Source organism: Hemicordylus capensis, chromosome 6, assembly GCF_027244095.1.
Source record: "Hemicordylus capensis ecotype Gifberg chromosome 6, rHemCap1.1.pri, whole genome shotgun sequence".
Lineage (NCBI taxonomy): Eukaryota > Metazoa > Chordata > Lepidosauria > Squamata > Cordylidae > Hemicordylus > Hemicordylus capensis.
Genome location: NC_069662.1, coordinates 56,951,949 through 56,977,817, shown reverse-complemented (window position 1 = coordinate 56,977,817; position 25,869 = coordinate 56,951,949). Strand labels below are relative to the sequence as shown.

Genomic DNA, 25,869 nt, shown 5'->3' with positions numbered 1-25,869 from the left:
AAGTACTTATAAAAGAAAGTAAAATACTTGACTTATCAGAAAGTAAAATACTTGACTTATCAGTACCCAGAATGTTGGGGGCAATATGCTAAATCATTGTAAACCACTTAGAGAGCTTCCAGCTATAGAGCGGTATATAAATGTAAGTGCTATTGCTATTGCTATTATCACCCAATTGTCACTGGCCGGTAAGCAGCACTGCTCCCCACCTCCTGCACCTCACTGACTAAGCTGTTGAGATGTCATGAACTGTTCAGACATAATATGAACCATTCACACATACTCTGAGCAGTTATAATATCTCAGAGTGAAGGTGCCAATCACAGTATTCTGACAAACTTAGCTTCTGTAAGTTTGGGTGGCAGGCTGAGGACAGGAAAAGAGAGTAGGAAGAGGACCCAACGGTAGAAGTTGAGAAAAGGAGGACAGGAAACCCTTTGTTGACAACTAGTTTTTACCAGCAAACACATATGTGTGCATGTGTATGTGAGAGAAACGATCAAGCCCCCATCTTTTAGAAATTCAACGCATGTGAAAACCCACTTTTCATTGGGAGGCAGCGTGGTGTAGTGGTTAGAGTGCTGGACTAGGACCGGGAAGACCCGAATTCAAATCTCCAATCAGCCATGATACTAGCTGGGTGACTCTGGGCCAGTCACTTCTCTCTCAGCTTAACCTATTTCACAGGGTTGTTGTGAGGAGAAACTTAAGTATGTAGTACACCTCTCTGGGCTCCTTGGAGGAAGAGCGGGATATAAAATGTAATAAATAAATAAATAAATCTTACTTTAACAATTCCTGAAATGTCAGGAAAAGCACACCAGTGAATAAATCAGTCATCCTCTTGCTGAAATAGTTTGGCCTGCCTGCTTTCTACCCTGAATCCCACCTCCGCCAAGGAAAACAAACTAAAGCCAGACAGTTCAAGCAGAGATAAAGCAAAATAAATTAGGGAGAGAATGGGTGGTGAGAAGCAGGAGGTGAAAGTCACTGGAGCTCCCCCTCTCAGCCAACCTGGAACTAGGGATATGCGCGAACTTGTTCGGAGGCCCTTTTGTCACTCACCCTTCCCCCTCAGTGTCTGTAAAAGCCTTCGGGGCGGCAGTGTACCTCCCTGCCACCCCTTCCCCCTCTTTGGCCGGAAGTGGCTGGAAGTACTGGGCGCACGTGCGTACGTCATGTGCGTGCATGTTAGATGGGCACGTGTGTGCAGCGCGCACACGGTACTTCCGGCTGAAGAGGGGGAAGGGGCAGCAGGGAGGTACACTGCCACCCTCGAAGGCTTTTACGGACATTGAGCACCAGCGGGGGAGGAAAGCGGGAGGAGGGGTAAGTGCACCCTCCCCCGCCCTTAAAGTGACACCCCCCACCCCCTCGAGCCACCCCTGCCTGGTTTCATGCACATCCCTACCTGGAAGTGCTGCCCAGTTTGCCTTTGACGAAAGATTCATTCATTTTGGCCACAAGGGCTAGAAACTTGCTCTTTTACATAAAGAAAAACTCGTGAGAATATCGGGATGCCAGATTCCGATATCCTGGACATGAAGAACCAACAAAGCGACACGTTTGTCCTTTCAATGTTCCGCCCATACCTGCACTGGTAGCGAATGCCCACAATGGGGGCCTGACAGTTGCTGCAAGAGAGGAGCCAGTCAAAGGGGTTGCCTTGCATGATGGGGCTTGTAGGGGGTCGGTGTGTTGAGCTGCTCAAGGAGTTAGGAAACTGGCTGGAAAGGATAAGCTTCTCACTCAGCTTCTGTTCAACCATTTCAACGGTCTCTTGAACCACTTGTGCTCGGAACTGGAGAAGGAGAGGGGAGAAAGAGGCGCACTCTGAGCAAAGTCACCCATCCCCAAAAACACCCAACTTCCCATCCCGTTCCCCAGACATTAAAACACTACAAGTGACAGACTGTAAGTTTTGTTCCTGACAACAAAAAGGAGAACACAACACAAACTGCTGTCAAATCCAGGATGTAACAATAACTGCATCTGCACACTTCCAATTACCACAAGCTAAAAATGAGGGCTGAGTTTGTCAGCATTCCCACAAAATCCCCCCCCTTTCCATTGTCCTCACTCTAATCAATAAAACAGTCCCAGCTCCCTCTTAGCAATACCAGTCATGCATCATCTCTATATATAATATACTAAGGTCATACGTGGCAAGCCCCACCCACACAGTGCTTTACCAATCGGAGGTAACAAAACAGAAGCACCGTGGTGATTGGGCAGTGGGGATTCCATAAGCAGATAGGGAAGAGGAGACTGGGTGAGCGAGTGAGCAGCGGGGAGGGGGCAAGTGAGAGTGGATGTCTGACACTGAGCAATAAGGCAGGAGCTGTGGCGGGTTGCAGGGGGGCAAGGAGAGCAACGAAGTCCTAGCACACAGATGGTCTGTGCAGGTTCAGCTAGTATATATTTATTCAGTTTGGAATTTGGTGCTGTGCAGTATCAAATTTCATTTGTACTCCAAGCTCCATCTATGTGGTAGCACAAGTAGGGAAAGAGGCACACAGTTCATGATGTCAACTTGAGACGTTTCCAGTACACACAGACTCTTACATAAATAATTGAAAGAGCAAATAAAAATTTAGAGGGGGAAAGTACTCACCCTTTCCAAATAGCTTGTGAACCACTCAGGAGGGACTTCACTGGGCTGATGATCACTCTAGGGAGATTTTTTTTTAAAAGTGTAGTTGCACAATTTAAACACACATCTTCCTTGTGCCCACTTACAATCTACTTGAGAGTCTGAGCCAACAGACTTATGTGCTCTTCAATCTTGGACAGACTGCTTTACTTACAAAGAAATATGACTAGACTTCCTGCTAGAAATCTGAATTTCATTCTTCTCACGACGCAGGGACTATTATAAGAACATAAGAACAGCCCTGCTGGATCAGACCCAAGGCCCATCTAGTCCAGCATCCTGTTTCGCACAGTGGCCCAACAGATGCCGCTGGAAGCCACCAGCAGGAGTTGAGGACATGCCCTCTCTCCTGCTGCTGCTCACCTGCGACTGGTATTCAGAGGCATCCTGCCTTTGAGGCTGGAGGTCGCCTTTAGCCCTCCAACTAGTAGCTGACGATAGATCAAGAGCCACAGGGATTCTCCCAGGTGCAATAGTGGGAAGAAGAGGGAGAGAAGGATGGAGGACTGGAATTTTGCATTAGAAGTTGCAGATTCTGCAACTGGTATAAATGGATATTCTTTTATTCTACAGACCACCTTTGGATAGCAACATCCACGGTGCAGAATTTTTCCTGCTAGGATTAGGACAGGGCATAGAACTCACAACCTTTTCTCAAACCCAAGATCATCTGAGCAAGCAGAAGATTTAGGATCAAAATATCATTGTTATTTACAAACACAAGCTAGATAACACTGGTGGTGTAACAACAAAGAGTCTTTAAAAATAAATACATGTAAAAGGAAAAAGCTTAATGGATTTGGTCTATTTTAAAACTGAATTTTAGAAGTTGATAGTCAAAATAAAAAAAAGAACATTTTCATCCAGCATAGGAGATATCTGTTGTGATGAGCTCAAGAGTTGTGTGTTGGTATGCAAAGATAACACTGAAGTACAGTTGTGAAAAATATCTGAACATCCTCAACTAGTTTTCATTGAGAAGAACATTTACTCTATGAAGAGTACAGCAGATGCCTTCAGCTATTATAGACAGGTGCAACAGGCAAGTTCCCTACAATTCACACTTTTGCAATTGCAGACAGGGGGTTAACTAAGGATTTGTCTCATGTATTCAGCTGTCTTATTTCTAGAAAATCCCCAAACAAGAATGCGAACACTGGTCAAATTTATAAAAAAACTGAGCATGTTTGCAAGCTCTTCTGATAAGAGGATAACTGAACTAAAATAACTTTAGGGTAACTTAACAGCTAAACAGCATCAATTGTATTTTGAGTCATCTGACAGGTTGCTATCTGGATAATTATAACTGGATGTGTTGACATTATGCATTATTAAATGAGCTGATGAAATTTTGATTTCAATCCTGTAACCTATCTGTAATACGTTTTGGCACTGACTACAGCCAAATAAATCAATAAAGAGCAGCATCCAGACTAGTCAGTCATGACCAAGAACCACTAGAATCAATGAGACAGGTTAGTCATAACTAACAAGTCCCATTAGTTTCAACGGGACTTGTGACTAAGTTAGTCTGGATGCTGCCCAAACAGAATTGAACAATTTTACTATACTAGCTGAACCCACACAGAACATCTGTGCGCTAGTGCACTCAGCCTTTGGCTTCCCGCCACATGCCCGTTACTCCTCCCAGGTCACCAGTTCCTCCCCCCCCACCCACTCGCCAGCCACCCATTTGTCCCTCCCTCCGCTTGCTGTCTCCTCCTCTCTCTGCGCAGGCAGAGAGAGGCCTCATTGAGCCCCAGTGTGGCTCAACCTGTCATTTGGCTGGCAGGCGGGCCCAGAGAGGGAGGCTGTGCCGCCCTCTCCACCACCTGCTTGGCTGGTCTCGTAGGAGCGGCACCTGGGCTGTCTGGGCACTCCCCTGGCCACTGCCTACTCTCTCCCCTGCCCACCCGCCATTTTCTTTCTCCGGCAGGCCATCTGGCCAGCCACCGCCACTGTCTGCCGCTTCCTCTTCCCCCTTCCCACTTGCCTGCCCATCCATTCACCTTTTTTTGCTGCCTGTCACTTTCTTCCCCCACGGCCACTGCTTTCTCTCCCCACCTGCCTGCCTGTTGGCCTTATCTTCACCACCACTGCTGTCGCTTTCCTCTCCCCAGTCCCAGCTGTTCACTCGTGAACTCTCGCGAAAGCTGCCACACATGGGATTAGCCGCAGGTACCTCTTAGCAAATTATATAGAGAGATATTTTGAACCTAACATTTTGTTGGAAAGATTGGGACAAGCCTGAGGCAGAGAGGATGGAAGTCATGGAATGCTAAGTCCAGTGATAGGACAACACAGGAGGTAGGGAACTGTGCAGAATGAAGCGATGGTTACTAGTTTGGTGGCTACAGGTCACCTCCAGCCTCAGAGGCATGATGCCTCTCAATACCAGTTGCAGGTGAGCAACAGCAAGAGAGGGCATGTCCTCGCCTCTGAAAATGTGGGCTTTCCAGAGTCATCTGGAGGACCACTGTGTGAAACAGGATGCTGGACCTGATAAGTCTTGGGCCTGATCCAGCTGGGCTGTTCTTATGTTTGTTCTAAACTGGGGGTTGGGGCCGGGCAGGGCAAGGCAAGGACTGTCAGGAAACAGATCTTGAAACTGGGAAAAAGGAGGGAGGGGTAAAATCCAGTTTAATAATTATTAGAGTTGGGGGGAATTCTCAAGCAAGTTCTTGTAATTTTGAATTAATTTCCAATAAATACATATCCCTGCTCTGCTCCCCCCTCAATCGAAATCCAAAGTTGTTTGTTTTAGAGGCCAACTGAAATTTATTATAGTCTTAAAATAAACAAGACTTTTAGTTCTTAAATAGTATCTTTGTTTTATATTAACCACTAGCAACTGTATAACAATACTTATTCCCAATTACTGAATCTGAAACCAAGAATGTTATTTTTGAATGGTCACCTCGCTTAACTGTGTTCCTGCACAGCTGCCTTGGCAGTGAAGTCCACATGAAACTGAAGCACAGGTAATTGAACATACTCCTGAGCCTCTAGCTGCAAAATCCCCATCAATAAGAACTAAAAGTTTGAGGAGATCTCCACATAGTTTCAACCCCGAGAAGTAGCAATCCCATTTATCCAATACATTTATTCAACAATTCATTATCTGAAACATTGGGGTCCTGAGATAAATGGGGCCGTGTGGTACCCATCTGCTGGAAGAGTGTATTCTAGAAGCAAAGCACGGTGGCAAGAAGAAAACATCTAACAAACAGAATAGCTACAGGTACCGGATAGCAGGGTTTAATAAATTCTAGGCCATGGTGCCGAGAAATTTAACGGTGGTGCCTAGACTAGGATATTCAAAGGTAAAGTTACTTAAAAGCTTTATTTGTCCCAGGCAGCCCTGCTGCTGTTTTAAGTATATTACTTGTAAAGGAGTTAAAGAGAAGCACAGTGACCCTTCCCCTCCACCAAGTCTGTCGCTAAGTCCAATAATTTTGCCAAGAGCCCTAAATTTTTGGGCTGGCTCTTAGATTTTTATTGTTTTTAATTGTCAAGGTCTGTCTATGGACATATCTTTTGGTCCTACCTGGTTCTTCTCATTCTCTCGTTCAACGCCTTGGTCCTGCCCCAAGGTGCGGGCAAGCATGGAATAGTGGGAGAGGGGCTTCCTCCCATCTTTGGGAACAGGGCGTTTCTCCAAATCCTCAGGGGCTTCCTGGGAAGACATGCTGGGAGCCTCGCTTACTTCATAAACGTTCATCTGTAGCCAGTTATTTTGCTTCACTGCAATCTAAAGAAAGAGTTTGCAATAAAGATCTGTCCCCATACAATCACATTCTCTCTCATGAGTCACGTGCAAAGCTTCCTTACGGAAGCAAAGCCAAAGAGGCAAGTTACAGGCCAGCCCCAAATAATCCAATCTAATTCTTCAAAATAAACATAGCTGTTGGGGGTGGCGTTTAACACTAAAACACACAATAAAACCCAGAAGGACATGCAGAAGAGATGTGCTGACAATGGATCTGGATCTGAGGCTATGAAGCTGTTTCTGATTTGTTTCAGTATGTGGCAGGTAACAGAGCTGCCGAGAAGGGAACCACAAGTATTCACCAATAGGGATGTGCACGGTCCGGCCCAGTCCGGACCGGCACCGACGGGGGGCCCTTTCTTTTAGGGCGGGAGGGCTTGCTTACCCCTCCCGCCTCTTCGGCCCCCTCCAGCGCCCGTATTTAACTTAAAAGCGGGGCGCTGGAAACCAGCCGCCCCCGCCGCTACCACCGCCCCCCCCGAGCAGATTAACAATTAAGGGTGCCCCTGCCGTCGCCCGCCCGCCCGCCAGCCAGCCAGCCAGCCAGCCAGCCCTCCCTCCCTCCCAGCTGCCCGCCCGCCCGAGTGTGTCCCTACCCAATGCTTGAAGTAAACGAGAGGAGCTACCGAACGGAGCTCCTCTCGTTAGCAAGGCTTCCAGAAGACTGAAGGCGCTTTGCGCGCTGCGCGCATGCGCGCGCCACAAAGGACGCCGGAGGCCCAGTCTACCCGCCGGGAAAAGGCCGGGTAGACCGGGCCTCCGGTGTCCTTTGCGGCGCGCGCATGGGTGCGCGCGCAAAGCACCTTCAGTCTTCTGGAGGCCTTGCTAACGAGAGGAGCTCCGTTCGGTAGCTCCTCTCGTTTACTTCAAGCATTGGGTAAGGACACACTCGGGCGGGCGGGCAGCTGGGAGGGAGGGCTGGCTGGCTGGCGGGCGGGCGACGGCAGGGGCACCCTTAATTGTTAATCTGATCGGGGGGGGCGGCGGTAGCGGGGGCGGCTGGTTTCCAGTGCCCCGCTTTTAAGTTAAATACGGGCGCTGGAGGGGGCCGAAGAGGCGGGAGGGGTAAGCAAGCCCTCCCGCCCTTAAAGTCATACCCCCCACCCGGACCCGAACCACCAAGAGCCGAACCGGTCCGGCAGTTCGGCCATTCCTTAGAATGGCCGCCGGACCGGTTCGGACTCACCACTATTCACCAAAAGAAAATTCAACCTGAGGCAACAAGAGAAAGGCAAAACCAGGTCAAAGGGCAGAAGGAGCCACTTTCCTTCTACCACCACCAGAAGCTATCTCTGAAGTTTGCTAGTGACTTTCCCTCAACATACAGCCTTGAGCAAATCACTTTCTTTGTTTCATCTCTCTCACACAAAGAAGATGGGAAGACAATCACCATAACGACCAATGTGTACTTTGCCAATGAAAAGTGTTGCAGTCAAATAGTTGAGACTAGAACCCAGAAGCAGATACAGAGCACAGCAGCAGCCAAGGCCAGAAGAAATGTGGAGAAGGGTGATATATGATCAGGGCTATGGGAGAGGAGGAGGAGCTTGGCAGATGGGCCCTGAACCAAACAGAGAGGGGAGATAAGGCAAAAGGAAAGTTACAGCATTCCATATGAGAGGTGAACAGAGCACGGGAAAGTGTTCACATGAGTGTGGTGTTGATTCACTAGAACTTTACACAACTCTGGAATGCCTAAGTGTGTAGTAACATAACAAGTACTACCTACACTGAAGTACCATTAACAGGGTGTCTCAACAACCATTTTCTCGAGTGTGCTTAATGTTACAGAAACAGCCCAGCAAGGCTTAACACAGCAGATAGAAAGGCAATATCTCAGATTAAAAAGTGTGGGTTTAGAACACTCAATGGAAGCTTTGCCTTCCCACTCCGACTACAGATTTCATGCAAGGCAGCCTATTAGCATTACGCCAGCTAGAATACTCTGTAAACTCTTTAGAAAGGACATATTAACCGCAACATCACACAGGAACTGTGCCTCACAAGCAGATATACAAGCAAATTATGTTTTTCAACTTCCGCCTCCTAATCCTGCATCAGGAATTGAATCCATGCAAACACAGTGGCTGACATCCAGACTGACTCTTCACTGACACACTAGTTTTCTGCTGCATATATGTGAGGGCCATGATTTTCAGCAGTCTCTCGTTCCCTCGGAAGCAATTTGTGCCTTGCAAAATTGTCTCCCCGAGGATCTTCCAATCTTCAGCAACATAGTTTTGGAAGACACAGGTAGCTACAAAAGGAAGGGGAGACTGCCAACAATCGTGCCTCCACAACAGAAAACTCTGGCACACAAGCAGAGGGTTAGTCTGGATGTTGGCCAGTGACCCTGCAACCCTTGTGAAGAGATGCTGACACCATCCCTGTCACTCTTCAGGCACAGGATCTTAAGGGAAACATCAATACAAGTGGGCAATTCTGAGAATGAGGAAGGGAGAGACTTCCACAGATTCTTCCCACACCAAAGAACCCCCACAGTCTTGGAGATGACCTATTTCAGAAGCAGTCAGAAAAGCTGGCCATACGCGTTACCTTCAAAGCTTCTTCATATTCCTCTAGAGAGAGAGAGAGGGAGAGAAAGAAAGAGAAAGACTGTCAGGCCCCACATCCAACATTGCACTGAAAGTCATTTTAGCACATTTTATGATCTGCAATCAGGACTAGACAAGTTAACCTTTATATAGCTATCTAGACAGACAGACATTCACGCACTCACTCGAGTTCATCTTCTCATTCCTGGCTGCCACATGAAATTCCTCTCCCCACAATCCAAGGGTTGTTCAAACATGTGAAGGAGAGATTCCTACATGCCTGCATTTCTGCTCCTATATGGATTGGCTTGTTAGATGCCAGTTGCTAATGCGAAGTAAAAGCCATGTCCTGAATTTTAACTGACATTTCACATTCAGATGCTCTACCATATTTTTAGCACACTGTCCCTGATCTATGCGTGTAGGTACCAGGTTTTCTATCTGTTCTGAAAACATTCTGTTTTATGAATGAGTTGGTGAGGCCCAACTGTTGTGAGTGTTAATATCTTGGCCTCATTCATTTACTGAAGGCGCATAAAGATTGATAGGACATTAACAGGCTTAAAAAGACCCTGATTAACAATTGCTGTTACTTGCAAGTCACATCACAGGCTGTGCTGCTGCGATGTTATAAATTAATGCTGCGATATTAGTGTTATAAAACATTAATAAATATTTTAACTGTTAAAAGGGGATTGTGGCTATTTTCTGTAAGCGGAGTGAAATATTTTGGCTTGGAAAGGCTTCACACATGGTCTAAGAAGGGGACAGGCTGTATGTCCACAGCAGGAAGGGGGTACAAAGATGCTAGATAGGAAGAGAAGCATGATAGGCAAGGATCTGAGGAAGAGTCTAAAGGCTTTGGGGAAAGGCAGGTAAGAATGCAGTGAAAGAAGGCTAGGGGAAACTTCACACAGGAGCCCAAAGAGATAGGGCAAGGGCTGAAGCTTACCCCTGCTAACAGGGCAAAGAGGCAAAATGTGGTGACTCTCCTAGAATTAGCAGTGGGAACGCTACTGTCCTCACTCAGCCCAGCACAATGTCCCTCCAGTGGCTGTTGCTAGTGTCCCTGTTGGTGGTGCATGGTGTTTTCAGATTGTGAGCCCTTTTAGGACAGGGAGTTTTTTTCCCCTTATACCTTTTGCTACGTAAACCGCTTTGAGAACTTTTTTGTTGTAGAGGTAAAGTGTGCTGTCAAGTCAGTGTCGACTCCTGGCAACCACAGAGCCCTGTGGTTGTCTTTGGTAGGATACAGGAGGGGTTTACCATTGCTATCTCCCGTGCAGTATGAGATGATGCCTTTCAGCACCTTCCTATATCACTGCTGCCCGATATAGGTGTTTCCCATAGTCTGGGAAACATACTGGCGGGGATTCGAACCGGCAACCTCTGGCTTGCTAGTCAAGTCATTTCCCCGCTAGGCCAGTAGGTGGCTAGCAGCATATAAATAAAAATATCAATTTGAACAAAACAGAAAATCTTTGTCTACAGAATTCTAGTATAGTAAGTTAACTGGAACCCAGAAATGCCTTGGAACGAAAACCTAATTCCTCTTTAGAAAGGAAAAGAACCCTGGGACAACCATGAAACACAACTGAATAGGATCCTCCTTGTGGGGAGGTCGTGAGGGAGGTTCTCTTGTGCACAAAAAGTGTACGCTGTAAAGTGAAGTAGAGACTTCTCCCCATTATTCAACCTACAGGAGTACCTACAGCTGCTGCTCTCAGAGGAATGCAACCTAGGCTTCTCACCAGATCTTACTGGACACCTTGGACATTTTTAATAAAAAAGATGGCAATAAATTTAACAGCAGCAACAAGTTAGCGAGCCAAAGGCAACTCACCTGCACTGTTGACAGACACCTGTGGGGAAAAGGGAAAAAAAGGAATGAAAGAATGTCTCATTCTCTTCCTTGCTGCTAGTCACACCCACCATCCTAAAATCACAATTCTCATCAATTTTTCATTCAGGATTTCAGAACTACTGCTTGGCATCTGTCCCCACTCACATCTTTATTTCCAGTTATCTCATCCTAACCTTAGCTTGGCTTGCAACCTCTCTAAACAAGAAGACTTCTCTTTTTCCCTTCTCACAAAGTAGTGCTGTGTTTCAAGATGACCAATAACCCTATCCTCTTTAGAGTGGCAGGAGACTGTACTAAATGCTACCTAGAGAGAAATATACATATGTAGGTCCTATACATATACATATGCCCCGCCTATATGTAGGTCATGATCTATCCTCTTCCAAGGGGCCCAGGTTCCATGCCTAGGGCAGCTCCCCAATTCCCCCTCACCACAGATATATCAGTACTAGAGATCCTCTTCCTAATCATGGAGCTTGACACCCATGTCAATACAACAGATTGGAGTGCAGTGAAGAAGTTCACTGTTCTCACTGGGAGAGGAGAGCTGGTCTTGTGGTAGCAACCATGACTTGTCCCCTTAGCTAAGCAGGGTCTGCCCTGGTTGCATATGAAAGGGAGACTAGAAGTGTGAGCACTGCAAGATATTCCTCTCAGGGGATGGAGCCGCTTTGGGAAGAGCAGAAGGTTCCATGTTCCCTCCCTGGCTTCTCCAAGATAGGGCTGAGAGAGATTCCTGCCTGCAACCTTGGAGAAGCCGCTGCCAGTCTGTGAAGACAATACTGAGCTAGATAGACCAATGGTCTGACTCAGTATATGGCAGCTTCCTATGTTCCTATGTAAGTTATAGCAGGAGAGTCAGACCCTTCCCAGCCAATAGGTTTCGCATGATGAATTCCAGTGTGTTATTTCTCAACAGATAAATGTGGAGAGAGGGAGAGAGAAAGGGAGAGAGAATGAGAACTGTACAGAGCCCTTGTTCTAAAGGTCAGTGAAAACACCAGACAACATACTTCCAACTTGACTTTGACCAACTCCATGTGCTTTATATCTGTGGTGCCTACATAAACACAGACATGCCTTACTGACGGTGTTTATGTTTCCAAAGGAAACAAACTTGTAAAACCACTGCTTTCTATTGTAAACCAGCCAGCTGCCCACCACATCTTCCTCTCTGCAGTCTTCAGATACAAAATATTATGCCACATCCTGGCAGAGACTAAATTAAAAGAATATCAGTGTGACTTGAAAGCTTGCATTCTGTGTTAACTAACTGAAAGGGGGTACTGCCTAACTTGTGTGTATAGGTGTACATAAAACCAGCCGGCCCGATTTGGTTTGAGTCCAAACTGGACCTGGACTGGGCCAGGTCAGTCCGGCACCACCTCAAACCCCTCCCCTGACTCAGTGGGGGTTCACAGGCTTTTTCTTTTTTAATTTTTTCTTTTTTGGTACTTAGCCCTCTGGGGGGCTTCTCTGAGGTAGCAGGGGGGTCTCCAGAGGTTCCCCCTCCACCCATGGGCCTCCATTATGCCTCAAGTCATCCTGTTTGGGTGGTCTTTGGCCCCTTCCAGGCCTCACCCCTGTTGTAGCCATTTTGGAGGCTGCCGCCCAGACCACACAAAGGCCCATTAGGCATGCGCGGCGGCCTCCAAAATGGCTGAGACAGGGGTGAGGCCCGGAACAGGCCGAAGACTGCCCAAACAGAGCAATTTGAGGCATAATGGAGGCCTGCAGGGGGAGGGGGGAACCTCTGGAGACCCCTGCAACCTCAGAGAAGCCCCCCAGTCTGGTGCCAAACCAAACAGGTGGGGGGTGGGGGAGAAGAGGCTTCAGTTAGACATCGGACCGCCAAACTGAACAGGTTTTATGTCGAACCTGTTTGTACATCCCTACTTGTGTGTTCTAGAAGTGATAGGATTTCACATAAATAGTAAAGAAGCAATTGCTGGATGCTAAGGGTATGTGTGTGTCTTTCTCTTTATTTAACACTTAAAGGGCTTGTTGAAACAAATCAGTTATCCTTGGGTAACAACCCCTGAACACCCAATCCTTCTTCTACTAATACATACAATGGGGATAGGGTAGAATTCAGAAGAAACTTGAAAGAAAGGCAACAACTTCCGATAAAAATCAGGGGATCCCTTTTTTTAAAAAATCTTTGGATAAGCAGAGTAGGACTCTTGCCACTGGAAGGTTATGTTCACAAAGTGAACAGCAAATGGTCCAAAACAACTAGCAAATAGTGTATGGCTGCAACAAACTGAGATTTCTTGTAGACAGGGGTTACTGTTTCAGTATAATTATTCTAAGATAACATTTGAATCCCAATTGTATAAACAAATTTCAAGATAGGTATCAAACAACAAAGCTAATTCTAAGCACAAATATTACCCAGTGCCAGCAAGGTGTCTGCTGACTTGAGGAGGGTATTTTGTAAGGAAACAAACTTTTTTTAAATAGAGAAGCTAGGTTCCATGATGCTCCAAAAGAGCGTAACTTTTCAAATGTGAAAGGTATATACTTTCAAGCTTTCATTATTTTTAGACTGAGCCCTTTTTGGGACAAGGAACCATTTTATTTTAACTTTGTTATGTAAACCACTTTGAGAAGAGTGGTATATAATATGCATAAGAACAAGACAGATTTTCACTGCTGAAGTAGAATACCTCATCATGATCCTCATCCAGGTATTTGATCTGGATATCATTCAGGTCAAATGAGACTTTCACCTGCAAGAAAATTGACATGCCATGAACTGGGCTGCCATGATCATTCCTATAGCCAGAGACACAGGTGGGCTCACATCACAGGGACAGCCATGCTCCTCTCTTCTCCAATGCCTCATACATGCCCTTTTGGGGACAGGCAGGACTCCCGCCTTCCCCACCATATGCTATGGATTATATGTTTTTAAAGGATCACAATTCTGCACCAAAAAGATGAAATTCTGCGACTGATTCTATCATGAAAATTATGTTCATTTGCATATATTTATTTTGCATAGTGCATTCTGTTTGTCATAAAGAAAAGCAAAGAGCTAAGCAGATGTCCACACCCTGACAAGTGGAATTCCTGCCCAGTTGCTCCACCCCATTGTCCCAGATTTCACCAGTCATTGTCCATACATTAGATTTCAAGCTATGCTTGATTAAACAAAAATTAGAATTCAGAATCTATTTAGAATATTTAGAATCTACGGGACACTACTTGGCATTGTGCAAAATAAAGCAAAAACCTACCCAAATTCATTTGAGTGCTGTTGATGCAGGCATGACCTTAACACCCAACGTGGAGATGCTAGTGGTTGCCCCTTTCTGGGTTGATATAGATGTTGGAAGAACCTCGAGGTTCTTGGACATTACATACCAGCATGTGAGGCCTCTTGGTTGCTATGGTGTACTCACCTGATGGCCAGCATTTCAAAGAGGCAGATTTTCCCCCTCCACACATCAGAGGGTGGAAGACTTGACTGTACTATCAGTCAGAATTGGTGGCATATCAACATCAACACCTCATGAGAAGTAGGGGTGTGCACGGAACTGGGTTTGGCTGAAGCACCTGTCCATGAGCCATTTCAGTTGAACCAGCTGGCAGTCCAGTCCATTTGGTCGAACCAGGTTGACCCCGTTCAAGGGCCATGCTTGTAAAGGGGAATTCAGTGAGGATTCCCCTTTACAAGCAAAGAGGAACCCTGCTTTTAAAAGGGTTCTAAGGGAAGCGAGAGGGCACCTCACCGGCTTCAGTAAACCTCTCCGGTGCTCCCACCCCAGCAATGCAGGCTGGTGGCAGCCCATGCTGATGGGGGGGGAGGGGGAAGTGCAGATGGGATTTTGAGAGGCCGTTGCAGCTGGTAAGGTGCCCACTTGCTGCTCCCCCCAGCTGCCCTTAGAACCCCTTTAAAAGCAGGGTTCCCCTTTGCTTGTAAAGCAGAATCCCCACCAGATTCCCCTTTACAAGCATAGCCTTTGAACTGGGTCAAACCCGAACCCATTTGAACTCGGACTAGCTGCCTATTTTCAGGCTAATCTGGTTCAAGTTCAAACCACCTGAACCAGGCTGGTTTGAACTGAACCTGGTTCAATTCAAACTGATTCTGCACACCCCTAACGGAAAGCCTACACCAAAATCGATGCACAATGTCAATAACAGTTTGTGTTAATTGCCACCTCAAATTGTCGTAACCACTAACTTCTTCACCTTTGTTTTGTTGAATTCTTATTTCTCTCTCCCATCCCTTATTTATTTATTACATTTTGATACCGCCCAAAATGCAAGTTCTCTGGGCGGTTTACAAGACAATAAAAAGATTAACACGTCAAAATTTAAAATGTTAAAACTATTAAAACACATTTAAAACAAAGTCTAATTAAAAGCCTGGGTGAACAAATGCGTCTTGACTGCCTTTTTAAAAGTTGTAAGGGATGGGGAGGCTCTTATTTCAGCAGGAAGTGTGTTCCAAAGCCTCGGGGCAGCAATGGAGAAGGCCCATCCCTGAGTAGCTACCAGACGAGCCGGTGGCAACTGCAGACGGACCTCTTCAGATGATCTCAATGGGAGGTGTGGTTCATAGCAAAGAAGGTGTTCTCTTAAATACCCAGGGCCCAAGCTGTTTAGGGCTTTATAGGTTATAACCAAAACTTTGTACTTTGCCCGGAAACTTATCGGCAGCCAGTGTAGATCTTTTAAGATAGGAGTGATATGGTCTCTCCGAGATGACCCAGAGACCAATCTGGCTGCCACATTCTGGACTAACAGCAGTTTCCAGACTACGTACAAAGGCAGCCCCACATAGAGCGCATTGCATTAGTCAAGTCTGGAGTTGACCAGCAGATGTACTACTGTTCTGAGGTTATTAACTGTTCTTTTATCCTCATCTACCACCCCACAATCTTCTCCTCTGTTTTTGTATTAAAACAAAAAGGGGGAAATGTATGAAGCTATTTTTTTAAAAATGCCCTCACACCCTCAAGTCTATATTCGCAGTCATTGGGATTAGAACAATATTGTCCCTAACAAGTCACCAGGTTCCACTGCCAATACCTAATTCAGGTCTAAGCAAGTGACAGTGGTGAGGCTTCTCTTAAAAACAACAACAACTTTTTGCTGTGCCAGAAGGAGCAGAGGTGGCTTAGCAGCATTTGAAGCACTAATTTATTATTTATTTGTCAAGAATGCTATCAGCATCACTGGATGCTTCAAATGTTGCTTGAGCCACAGCTGTCCAGAGGCACAGCAAAAAGAGGATTTAAATTTTCAAACACAGAAGCCCTTCAGTTTAGCACTAAAAAGGCTAAACTCTCCCAAGCAAGTAAACTCTTTTGTGATTGGCTATGTTTGAGGGGGGCTCAGCAACAAGACATGATTCAAAGCAGACTGAGACTATTCTCAGTGTGCTAAATTGGGTACCCAGCAGGGGTGTCGCAAAGCTGGAGCAGGCCCTGGAACAAAGAGTGAAAATGAGCACCTGGGCTTCCCCACCAAAGACATGCCTCCACCCCCATATCTCTGCTGCAGAAGCACTGTTAAGGGCCTGGTGAAAAACAAAACATTTTCAGCACACTTCCTTGCTCACTTCTTTACAAATATCACACATGTCTCATGCACGTCCCCCCCCCCCACACACACACACTTGAGCATGCACATTTCCCTGGCTCAGAAATATTTTCTCAAACATATACACCTTGGCTTGGAGCCAAGAGGAATCCTTCAATCAGGAGCCAGCCATGTGCTGGCGAGTCAGGGAGGGGGAAAGCGAAAAGTGATCTGTCACCCAGTCAGCAGTGTCCACCCCGTGCCATTTCCCCCTCCTCGTTCAATTATAGCTATGTCCCTAGTACTCAGTATCAAATTCTAGAAAATTTAAGGGGTGCCAGTAAAATCGCCAAAAATGTATGTTTTGTCTCTAAGGCTTGGCAAACAAACAATGAACCATACATGCAGGCAGGCTAATGTGGATCTGTGAATACACAAGCAAGATAAACACCAACATCCAAAGGGCAAGCTCATGATAAAGTCCAGGCAAACAGTATTTTCTAGCAAAGGCATACAAAGTCAAAGTGCCTGCACTTTGTGACTAGACAACCACACTGGGATTCTATTTGGCCAGGCTTTGCTTTCAGCAGTATTACTGGACCATATAAGTCCGTGCATTTCTTGTTACTTTCAATACAAAGTACAGATCTTTTTGAAGTTATTTAAGTTGTTTGAGAACAAACACCTCAGCCCCCACACCCTCCAGAACAGAAAACTGAAAAGCCATCCTGCTGGATGTAGCTCAATCTTCACCTGCCTCTTGCTATGAGAATGAAGCAGGTTGGTAGTGAAGTTCTTACAAGGATCCTGTGCACCAACCATCATTGGTGATCACATCATATTTAACTTTCCAACCACACAGATTCTTCTGGGAAGCCAATTCTGAAATGCTTCTTCATCTATTTTTCTCCTACAATGCCCAATGAGACTAAAGCAGCTTAAATCAAACTCACCATGGCTTCAACATCAGCCCATGTGGTATTCAGTGAATCTGACACAAGGAAGCTCTGGGTGTCACCTCGGAAGGTCACGCTGAGATTTACCTGAGGATCCATGCTGCAGTACTATGGAAAGAAGATGAAAGTGCCAAATCAAAAGCTAAAGTGTCTGGATGTTGTGAATGTAATTCCTCTTTGAGAGAAGCAAAAATTGCAACTCATAAAGCTCAGGAAGTGTTTTATGTCAAATGCAAGGATTTCTAAAAGTAGAGGAGCCGGGGCTCAGACCTGCCTGGACACATCTCTAACTGCTCTAGAAGGCCTTCTTCCTGACCCTAGATGGGTATGAGAGAAGGCTACCGTTCACCAGTAATGAGAAAAAAATACATCACATATATACAAACATCCTCTTTTCTTTACTATTACAGCATACTGAACACCAGTAAAAACAGGTTCCAGGAAGCATGCATATTCATTTTGAAAAGCAATATATAAAATATTGTAAAATAATAAACATCACCATTTCTTTGACTTTGGTTTGGGGTGGTATATAAATGTGCTAAACTATGTTTCAACAACCCAAGATCCAGCTATTGCCACTCATTTGGTATGTTTGCTTGTCCCCCTACCCCCAACAGACTTCTCCCAGAAGTCTGGTCTGCTCCATTTCAGAAAATCTCCTACTCAGGCAGCTGTTTGCATGACTATGGAGTCAGGTGATTGGAAGCACCAATTTTCCTGATGTCATAAATGAGCTAGGACAGCAACTTTGCCAAACCCCACACACTGACATTTCCTTTTTTCTCATATAAAGTTGCTCACCCAAATCATCTTAAAAAACAATCCGTACAACACTTTAAAAGAAATTAATTACCTATGAAAACAACAGACAATGGTACAAATTAAGATAGAAGTGTTCTGGGTCATTAGAGCTGCCTCTAGTACTTGTAGATGCCGAATATTTTGTGAAGTGCAAATGTGTTAAACCAGTGGTCTTCAGTCTTCTCAAAGTGGGGACCCCGCCCCCTTTACTTCAACCAATGATTTCTTTTTATTTCTCCCCTTATACATTTGATCTCAATGGGCTTAAGCACATCTTCCTGTGTGTTAGATTTTGGCTACTTTACTATCTCTAGATCTGTCCTTCTTTCTTTTCTCTCCCTGCCCCCCTCCAATAGATGTAGCATTCCTTCTGCAACCTACATTAGGTTTGAACACAATAAAATTATGGATCAAAACCCACCAGCTGAAAACCAATGCATTTAGTTGAAAAAACATTCAGTGCTTTTTCATACTCCTACAATAAATTTAAAGATTATCCATACACACACTATATCTACATTTTAACTTCACAAACATCGGTGACAGGCACCATCTCGTAAGATGGTGAATACAAGAAACCACAATCATAGGCTATATACCAGAAATTCAACATCAGGCTGACCTACTTGGTGTGTTGGAGGAAGGATTCCTATAGTTGCTTGTCACTGAGGCTGGCAACAACAGTTATGCTTCCTTAGGGATTCCCACACATTGCATTAAGGCTGCAATCTTTAAACGAAAGTCCCATCGAAATCAGTGGGGGCCACTTTTAAGTAAACATGCATAGGAGGCTCCATAAAATACACAGTAAAAAGGGGCATTTTCGAGCACTACATTAGTATGGCTTGTGGGTTTTGTGTGTATTTAATCTGGATTACCAAATTTGAAATCAGATACTAAAATGTGCTAGGCACGGGGGAAAGCTGCCTAACCTTAAAATAAAGGCAGAAAAACAACTTAATTTCCTAAGAAGAATTAATTCCACACGCCACAAGAATGGAAGAGGGGTCAATTCAATAATGCCATATTGCCAGAGGAAAAAGAGAAGGATGGGGTATATGCAGGAAAAGCAACTCAGGGGGGCGGGACTATTAAAGGAAATACGTCTGACCCCCGGTATCGAGGTCAGTCGTGAAATGCGACACTGTTCTGAATAATACAGGACAGATTACGGCAAATGGGATGGTTCTTACCGTCATGCAGCCGGTCCCGGAGCTATTAAAAAGCGGGACACACCCGCCGCTGGTGTACCGGGAACAGAGGTTCTCTCCGCTGCCGTCCTCTCAGCGCTGTGACGTGTAACATGGCTGATTCACCAGCCGACCCTCGTAACAGCGGCTGCTGACAGTACTATTGGACCATCTTGCCTGCCATTCATTCCACTTTTTAATGCCATTGGATAATGTACGCCAATGGGGCGGGCCATTGGGGGAGGGCCTGGAGGACATAACAATAACAGAGGGGGTGTAGAGAATCTATCGGATGTATCCGGGGCTCAAGGAGGTTATTTCCGTTTTTCTTACGATAGACTACAGTTCCCAGGATGCTCTGTTCTCAGAATTGCACGTAGGCAGCCGCTTCCCATAGTGGCTTTTTAGTTACAATTTGATCGCTCAGACTTTATTTGTTGAGTGCAGAACCGACCGCCTACAGCCGCGGCCCTTAGCTGGACTGTCACGTGGGACAACTGACAAACAACGTCCCACGCCCTTTCCCCGAGTGTTATGTCTTGCTTCCGCGGAGGGCTCCGTTCTGGATCATGTGATCATGACGGATGCGGAAGCGGCCCGACGATTGGTTGGCAACTGGTTGCCTAGGTGACTGTCGAGGAAGGCGCGAAAGCGACGTGTGATACATACTTGGCGGGGAGAGAGAGTCGAAAGTGAGTTAAGGAGGGCGGAGGGTAACAGACACAGGCCGCTTAGGGGAGACAGAGCTTGGTAAGGGAAGGCTGCATTAAAGTGGAGGGGAGCCTGAGATGACAGGTGTGTATTTATTATGTACGGTAATATGAGTGAGCGTGCAGCTGGCTAAGCGGGGGAGGCTGTGGGGCTTGAGAGGGGAAGAGCGGGGGAGGAGGTCAGTCCTCGCCCCTGAGGTGGGAGGGAACTCCTAAGTGAGAGCGGGGAGGATGGGGAATGAGACTGTCATTGGCTTAGGGTGGTGTGTTGGGTTTCCAGGCAGCCTCTGGGGTTAGACATGGGATGGGCAAGCAAGCGCTGGGAAGGCTCGTCCAAGAGTGCCGCAGGGAAAGGAGGGCTTTGCCAGGGGTTGTTTTTCTCTCCTCTGCTGCGGTCTTGGGGACAGGTGTACCTGGTGGGACTTTCTAAGACAGGGGTGGGGAACCTTGGTCCTCCAGCTGTTTTTGAACTACAACTCCCATAATCCCCAGCCACAGAGGCCAATAGCTAGGGATTATGGGAATTGTAGGCCAACATCTGCAGGAGGGCCAAGGTTCCCTACCCCTCTTCTAGGAGGAACGGGAGTTCTTTAGGCTTTAGCAACCCCCTTAAGCATTGCTAGAGGTTGGGGAGCTAAACGATGCCTAGGGAAGGAAGTGGTTTGGGCGAGCTTAGTTGTAGCCCTGCTTGCTTATCTGTGCTTTGCTAATAATAACTTTAATTTTGATATTATTATTGCAATCTTATACTCGGTTTCTTGATCAAATTATCCTCCATATGGCATATCACAATACAAAAAAAAAAAAACCCAACAACTCTGCAGGCCTTGTTCCCCTGGATGATGGCAGAGGCCAGAGTGTTCCGCCCGTCAGCTATGCCAACCCAGGGTAGGTGCAGAGTTTCTTCTGGCAGTAAGTGGGGAAGCAAGCTTCTTGCAGCTGCTTAGTGTCTGGCCAATAATTGGCACAAAGGTGGTAACTGGGCCAAAGTTGCAGCAAAAATAACTTCTCCAGAAGGGAGGAGGCAACTCACAGAGTAACAGCACAGAGACACAACAAGCCCAGCAGAATCCCTTTGCTGGCAGATCTCACAAATGTCCTTGGCTTGGTTATTGGCTGCTGAGAAAACAAACAGATAAAATAAAATAAGGAGGGGGGAGTGAATCTCACAACTGCAGCCTGTTACCAGCGTGGTGTAGTGGTTAGAGTGCTGGACTAGGACTGGGGAGACCCGAGTTCAAATCCCCATTCAACCATGATACTAGCTGGGTGACTCTAGGCTAGTCACTTCTCTCTCAGCCTAACCTACTTCACAGGGTTGTTGTAAAAGAGAAACTTAAGTAGGTAGTACACCGCTCTGGGCTCCTTGTAGGAATAGCAGGATATAAATGTAATAATAATAATAACAACAACAACCAGTTCTTCTCTCCATTCAAATGCAAACCAGGGCAAACCCTGCTTAACAAAAGGGACAATTCATGTATGCTACCACAAGACCATTTCTTGTGGTAGCACGAGACTTTAGAAAAACTTCAATTTCTGATCCAGTTTTTTTCACTTACTGTTCTGCATGTTTTCTTGCACAATTGATGTAAATTCCTCTGAAGTGAGTAGGACTTAATTCCTTGATGCTATATATCTGTTGTTATTTCTCCTGTTGGGCTTCTGAATGTGTTTCTTTTTCTGTACTTACTTCCAAATCAGCAGTCATAGGTCTGCTTCGCAGAATCTTGGGGTAGGAAGCATATTTAATATTCAAAATACTAGACCTGAATGATTGACATAAAGCTTTCTGTTTTTAAAGGTATAAAGGGAGCTATGGAGTCCCTTAGTCCAAGAATTGCTGAGGTTCATGGAATGCTGCTAGCTATGCTGAAGAACTTGGAATGCCCAATATGGTATGAAAAAGAAGAACTGGAGCATCAGGTTCTGATTGAAAACCTACATGGTGCTTAAGGAAGAGTTATAGGCCTCCTTTGGGTGGAGGCAACAATAAACACACTTTAAAAACCTACTTCCTTACTTACTTGTTTAGATGACAATCTGTCATAGAAACCAGCTTAATCTCCAACAAATTGCAATTAAAACAGTCCTTAAACCAACCTACTTGGGAAGATATGCTTTGTCACTTACAAAAAAGCTTCCAAAATCAGTGTAGTGAAACGCCTGCAATCCCTTTTTATGATGCTGCCCTTGCTTTTTCACCCTGTTTTTGTATACAGCTTAATACAGTTCAAGATGTAAAGGTAAAGTGTGCCTTCGAGTTGGTGTTGACTCCTGGCGACCACAGAGCCCTGTAGTTGTCTTTGGTAGAATACAGGAGGGGTTTACCATTCCTTCCTCTCATGCAGTATGAGATGATGCTTTTCAGCATCTTCCTATATCCCTGCTGCCTGATATAGGTGTTTCTCATAGTTTGGGAAACATACCAGTGGGGATGTACTGAGATCAAAATGAATTTGTTGAATATTATTATTATTAATTCAGTTTATGTACCTCCCTTCCAAAAATGGCTCAGGGCAGTTTACACAGAGAAATAATAAACAAATAAATAAGATGGACCCCTGTCCCCAAAGGGCTCACAATCTAAAAAGAAACCTAAGATAGACACCAGCAACAGTTACTGGCAGTTACTCTCCTCCTGCTAAATAAAGAGAATCACCACGTTAAAAGGTGCCTCTTTGCCAAGTTAGCAGGGGCATTAATTTCATTTGGGCACTAACTTTTCTATGGAATAATTTTAGATAACTCATTTTAATAAATGTATAACTTTTTATGCACATTTTTTGTGTATGTAGCATAATTATCTTGATTCTTCTCAGAAAGAAATCAAGGGTAAATCTTATGTCCTATGAGAATTAAATGCACGTGGTAGTTCCATGGTCTTATAATAAAAAAGGTATCATATACATATTGATGCATCATCGAGTTTAGATTAATATCTTATAAAACTAATTGAAGTCACTAAATTGTTTGACAAAAAGTGCAATGAATTTATGCAAATGTTCAATAGCAGCTCTAAAAAGCTGAAATGAGCTATTGTAACATTGAAATTATAAATGTATAGAAAAGGTTTAATTCTAATAATAATGTAACGCACAGGGTACTCTTAAGAATTTACTGCAAATGCAGATAAGTGTAATAATTCCTGTAATATAGTAAAATACAGTGGTCATGATCCAGGCACAGTCAAGCACTTTGGAGCCCCTTTGATCTCAGTATGTGCTTGATAATTGTAAAGCAGGGGTCTTCAGCAGGAGTTATACAGCCATTGACCATCTGTAGCTGGCTTCAGATCCTGGCTTGTTTGCAAACTCTGTTTAGAAGAAACCAGGATTTGCTGCATTTGGACCTCAGAGCAAATCCTGTTTTGGTGTAAGCCAGGATATTCTCCATGTGTACAAAAGGGAGGGGTGAGCTCATGCACCCTAGACTCAGGAATGTTTCAAGGTACTAGGAATAAAGCATGTGACATCCAAACTGGGCCACTGTTTTGGAGCAAGAACGTTTTTGAACTGAGTTTGTATTTATTTATTTGATTTTTATACCGCCCTTTCAAAATGGCTCATGAAGAGTGGCTGATGAAGAGGTTGATGGCTGAAGAAGAGGTTATTCTAGCCTGAAACACATTGGGTTTCCTGTCCTTTTATTTTATTTATTTTGATGCTTGCTTGCTTACTATTTGTTTAGAAAACTCTACTCTATTTTCATAGAATCCACAAGGTGGCTTACAAAATCTCATAAAATAAAATGGTACACAAACAAAAAGAGGGATAAAAATAGAAGCACAAAATAAAACTAATAAATCATAAAAGCACATAATAATCAGTATTTTAGAGCTGGAAGGGACCTTGGAGGTCTTCTAGTCCATTGGTTTTCAAGCTTATTTTCTCATGACACAGTTGAAGCCAATTGCATATTCATACAAACTAAAATAATAATTCTCAAAAGGGTTTTCATAAAATCAGAATGAAATTTCTCAAAAGGTTACTTTAAAAATGTTGTGGATTATATTTTAAGAGATCATAAAAATCAGAAACTGACCCAGTACTTTAGAATTGTTTTAGTCAAACTTCCTACTCAGTGCAGGAATCTGTGACAGTATCCCTAAGAGACATTAGGAATGTGCACAGACTGCAGCTCAAGTTCCAGTCTGAATTCAGACCGATCTATGGTCCATCGGGCCAGTTCAGGTGAACTGGTCTGGTGGTTCCAGGTGGCAGCATTAAAAGTAAAGACACAGGTCCTTACCAGCATGACTGCCACAGCATCGCTCCCCCTAGCAGCTCGCACACGGAGGTGCAGCTCTGGCACTCACCTGGCCTCCGTGCATGGGCTGCTGGGGGGAGTGATGCTACAGCAGGAAGCTGCCTGGAGCAGTGGTCATGCTGGTAAGGACCTATGTCTTTACTTTTAAAAGTGCCACTCGCAGCGTGCCCCGCTGCCACCTGGAGCCACCTTGAATTGCTGGACTGGTTTGTGGTTTGTCTGAACCAGTCTGAATTTGGACTGGAACTCAAACTGCAGTCTGTGCACACCCCTAACAATCATTCCAGCTTCTGTTTGAGAACCTCCCAGTGAAGGAAAGCATGCCACTGCATGAGACAGATTGTTCCACTATTAAAAAAAAACTCTTAAAGTTAGGAAATTCCTCTGAATGCCTCCCTTAATCTGCTTTGTAATTCTAATGCATTGGTTCTAGTCCTGTCCTCAGTAGTACAGAGAACAAGTCTGCTCCATCTTCTATGTGACAGTTCTTTGGATATGGCTCTCATATCCCCACTTAGTCTTCTCTTCTCCAGGCTAAACATATTCACTAACTATTTCTCAAGGAACTTGGTTTCCCGACCCCTCACCATTTTTGTTGCCCTTCTCTGAACCGGTTTCAGTTTGTCAATCTTTTAAAATGCGGTGCCAAGAATTGAGCACAGCATTCCAAGTGAGGTCTGACAAGCACAGAATAGAGTAGAAATATTTGTTGTGATCTGAATACTATGCCTTTGTTAATGCAGCTTGAAATTGCATTAGCCGCACACTGCTGGTTCATGTTCAACTTGTGGTCCACCAAGATATCTAGTTTCTTTTCAGGCCAGGTCTGCTACATCCTATACTTGTGTGTTTCAATTTTTCTTACCTAAATGTAGGACTCTGCTGAACTTCTTGTTGACCTTGACCCAGTGTTCAAGCCTATCAAGAATAATCTGCGGATAATCCTTTCTTTCCTTCTACAAGTCATTTATGATGATGTTGAACAGTACAAGACCCAGGACAGAACCCTGTTGCATTCAGCTTGTTACTTCAGGGTGATGTGGAGTCATTAATGAAAACCATTGGGTACAGTTCAACTTACTGTTAATCCACCTAACAGTAGTATCATCTAGTCTGCATTTTACCATCTTGTCAACAAGGCTATCATGGGAGTCTTTTTCAAACTCTTAGCTGAAATTAAGGTACACTACATCCACAGAATTCCCATGATCTGCTAAACTAGTAATGCTGTTTTGAAAGAAGATAAGATTAGTCTGGCATGACTTATTCTTGACAAAGCCTTACTGGCTACTAATTATTACCATATTGGCGCCTAATTATTATCATATTCTTTTATTATTTATTTATTTATTTTATACTCCGCCAAAACTTACGTCTCTGGGCGGCTAACAACAATTAAAACACATATAAAAGTTAAAACAATACAGTAATTTAAAAACCATAAAATTAACCGTACTTTTTAATTAAAAACCTGAGAAGGCTTGGGTAAAAAAAAGGGTTTTCAAATGTTTTTTTAAAATAGCCAGAGTTGGGGAGGATCATAACTCAGCAGGGAGCCCATTCC

At 44.7% G+C, this 25,869-nt stretch overlaps 2 protein-coding genes across 7 annotated transcripts in view; one reads left to right on the top strand and one right to left on the bottom strand.

Moving 5' to 3' along the window:
* NBR1 (NBR1 autophagy cargo receptor) overlaps positions 1-19,632 on the bottom strand; it is a 39,459-nt gene extending 19,827 nt beyond the window's left edge. For 2 of the 3 annotated variants that reach the window (XM_053260103.1, XM_053260105.1), the window contains exons 1-8: positions 19,330-19,632; positions 17,330-17,440; positions 13,511-13,573; positions 10,821-10,839; positions 8,979-9,001; positions 6,201-6,404; positions 2,615-2,671; positions 1,593-1,801 (exon numbers count right to left, since the gene is read on the bottom strand). In XM_053260103.1, coding sequence (XP_053116078.1) covers positions 1,593-1,801; positions 2,615-2,671; positions 6,201-6,404; positions 8,979-9,001; positions 10,821-10,839; positions 13,511-13,573; positions 17,330-17,440; positions 19,330-19,335 — 692 coding nt within the window. In that variant the 5' untranslated portion in view covers positions 19,336-19,632. Of the gene's footprint in view, positions 1-1,592; positions 1,802-2,614; positions 2,672-6,200; positions 6,405-8,978; positions 9,002-10,820; positions 10,840-13,510; positions 13,574-17,329; positions 17,441-18,762; positions 19,178-19,329 lie in introns of those variants that run through there. The other variant, XM_053260104.1, reaches the window with a different exon arrangement.
* A 187-nt stretch (positions 19,633-19,819) lies between these two features.
* Positions 19,820-25,869, top strand: part of BRCA1 (BRCA1 DNA repair associated) — an 80,250-nt gene continuing 74,200 nt past the window's right edge. For 2 of the 4 annotated variants that reach the window (XM_053260100.1, XM_053260099.1), the window contains exons 1-3: positions 19,820-20,121; positions 20,861-20,924; positions 21,841-21,934. In XM_053260100.1, coding sequence (XP_053116075.1) covers positions 20,876-20,924; positions 21,841-21,934 — 143 coding nt within the window. In that variant the 5' untranslated portion in view covers positions 19,820-20,121; positions 20,861-20,875. The remainder of the gene's footprint in view (positions 20,122-20,860; positions 20,925-21,840; positions 21,935-25,869) is intronic. The other 2 variants (XM_053260102.1, XM_053260101.1) reach the window with 2 other exon arrangements.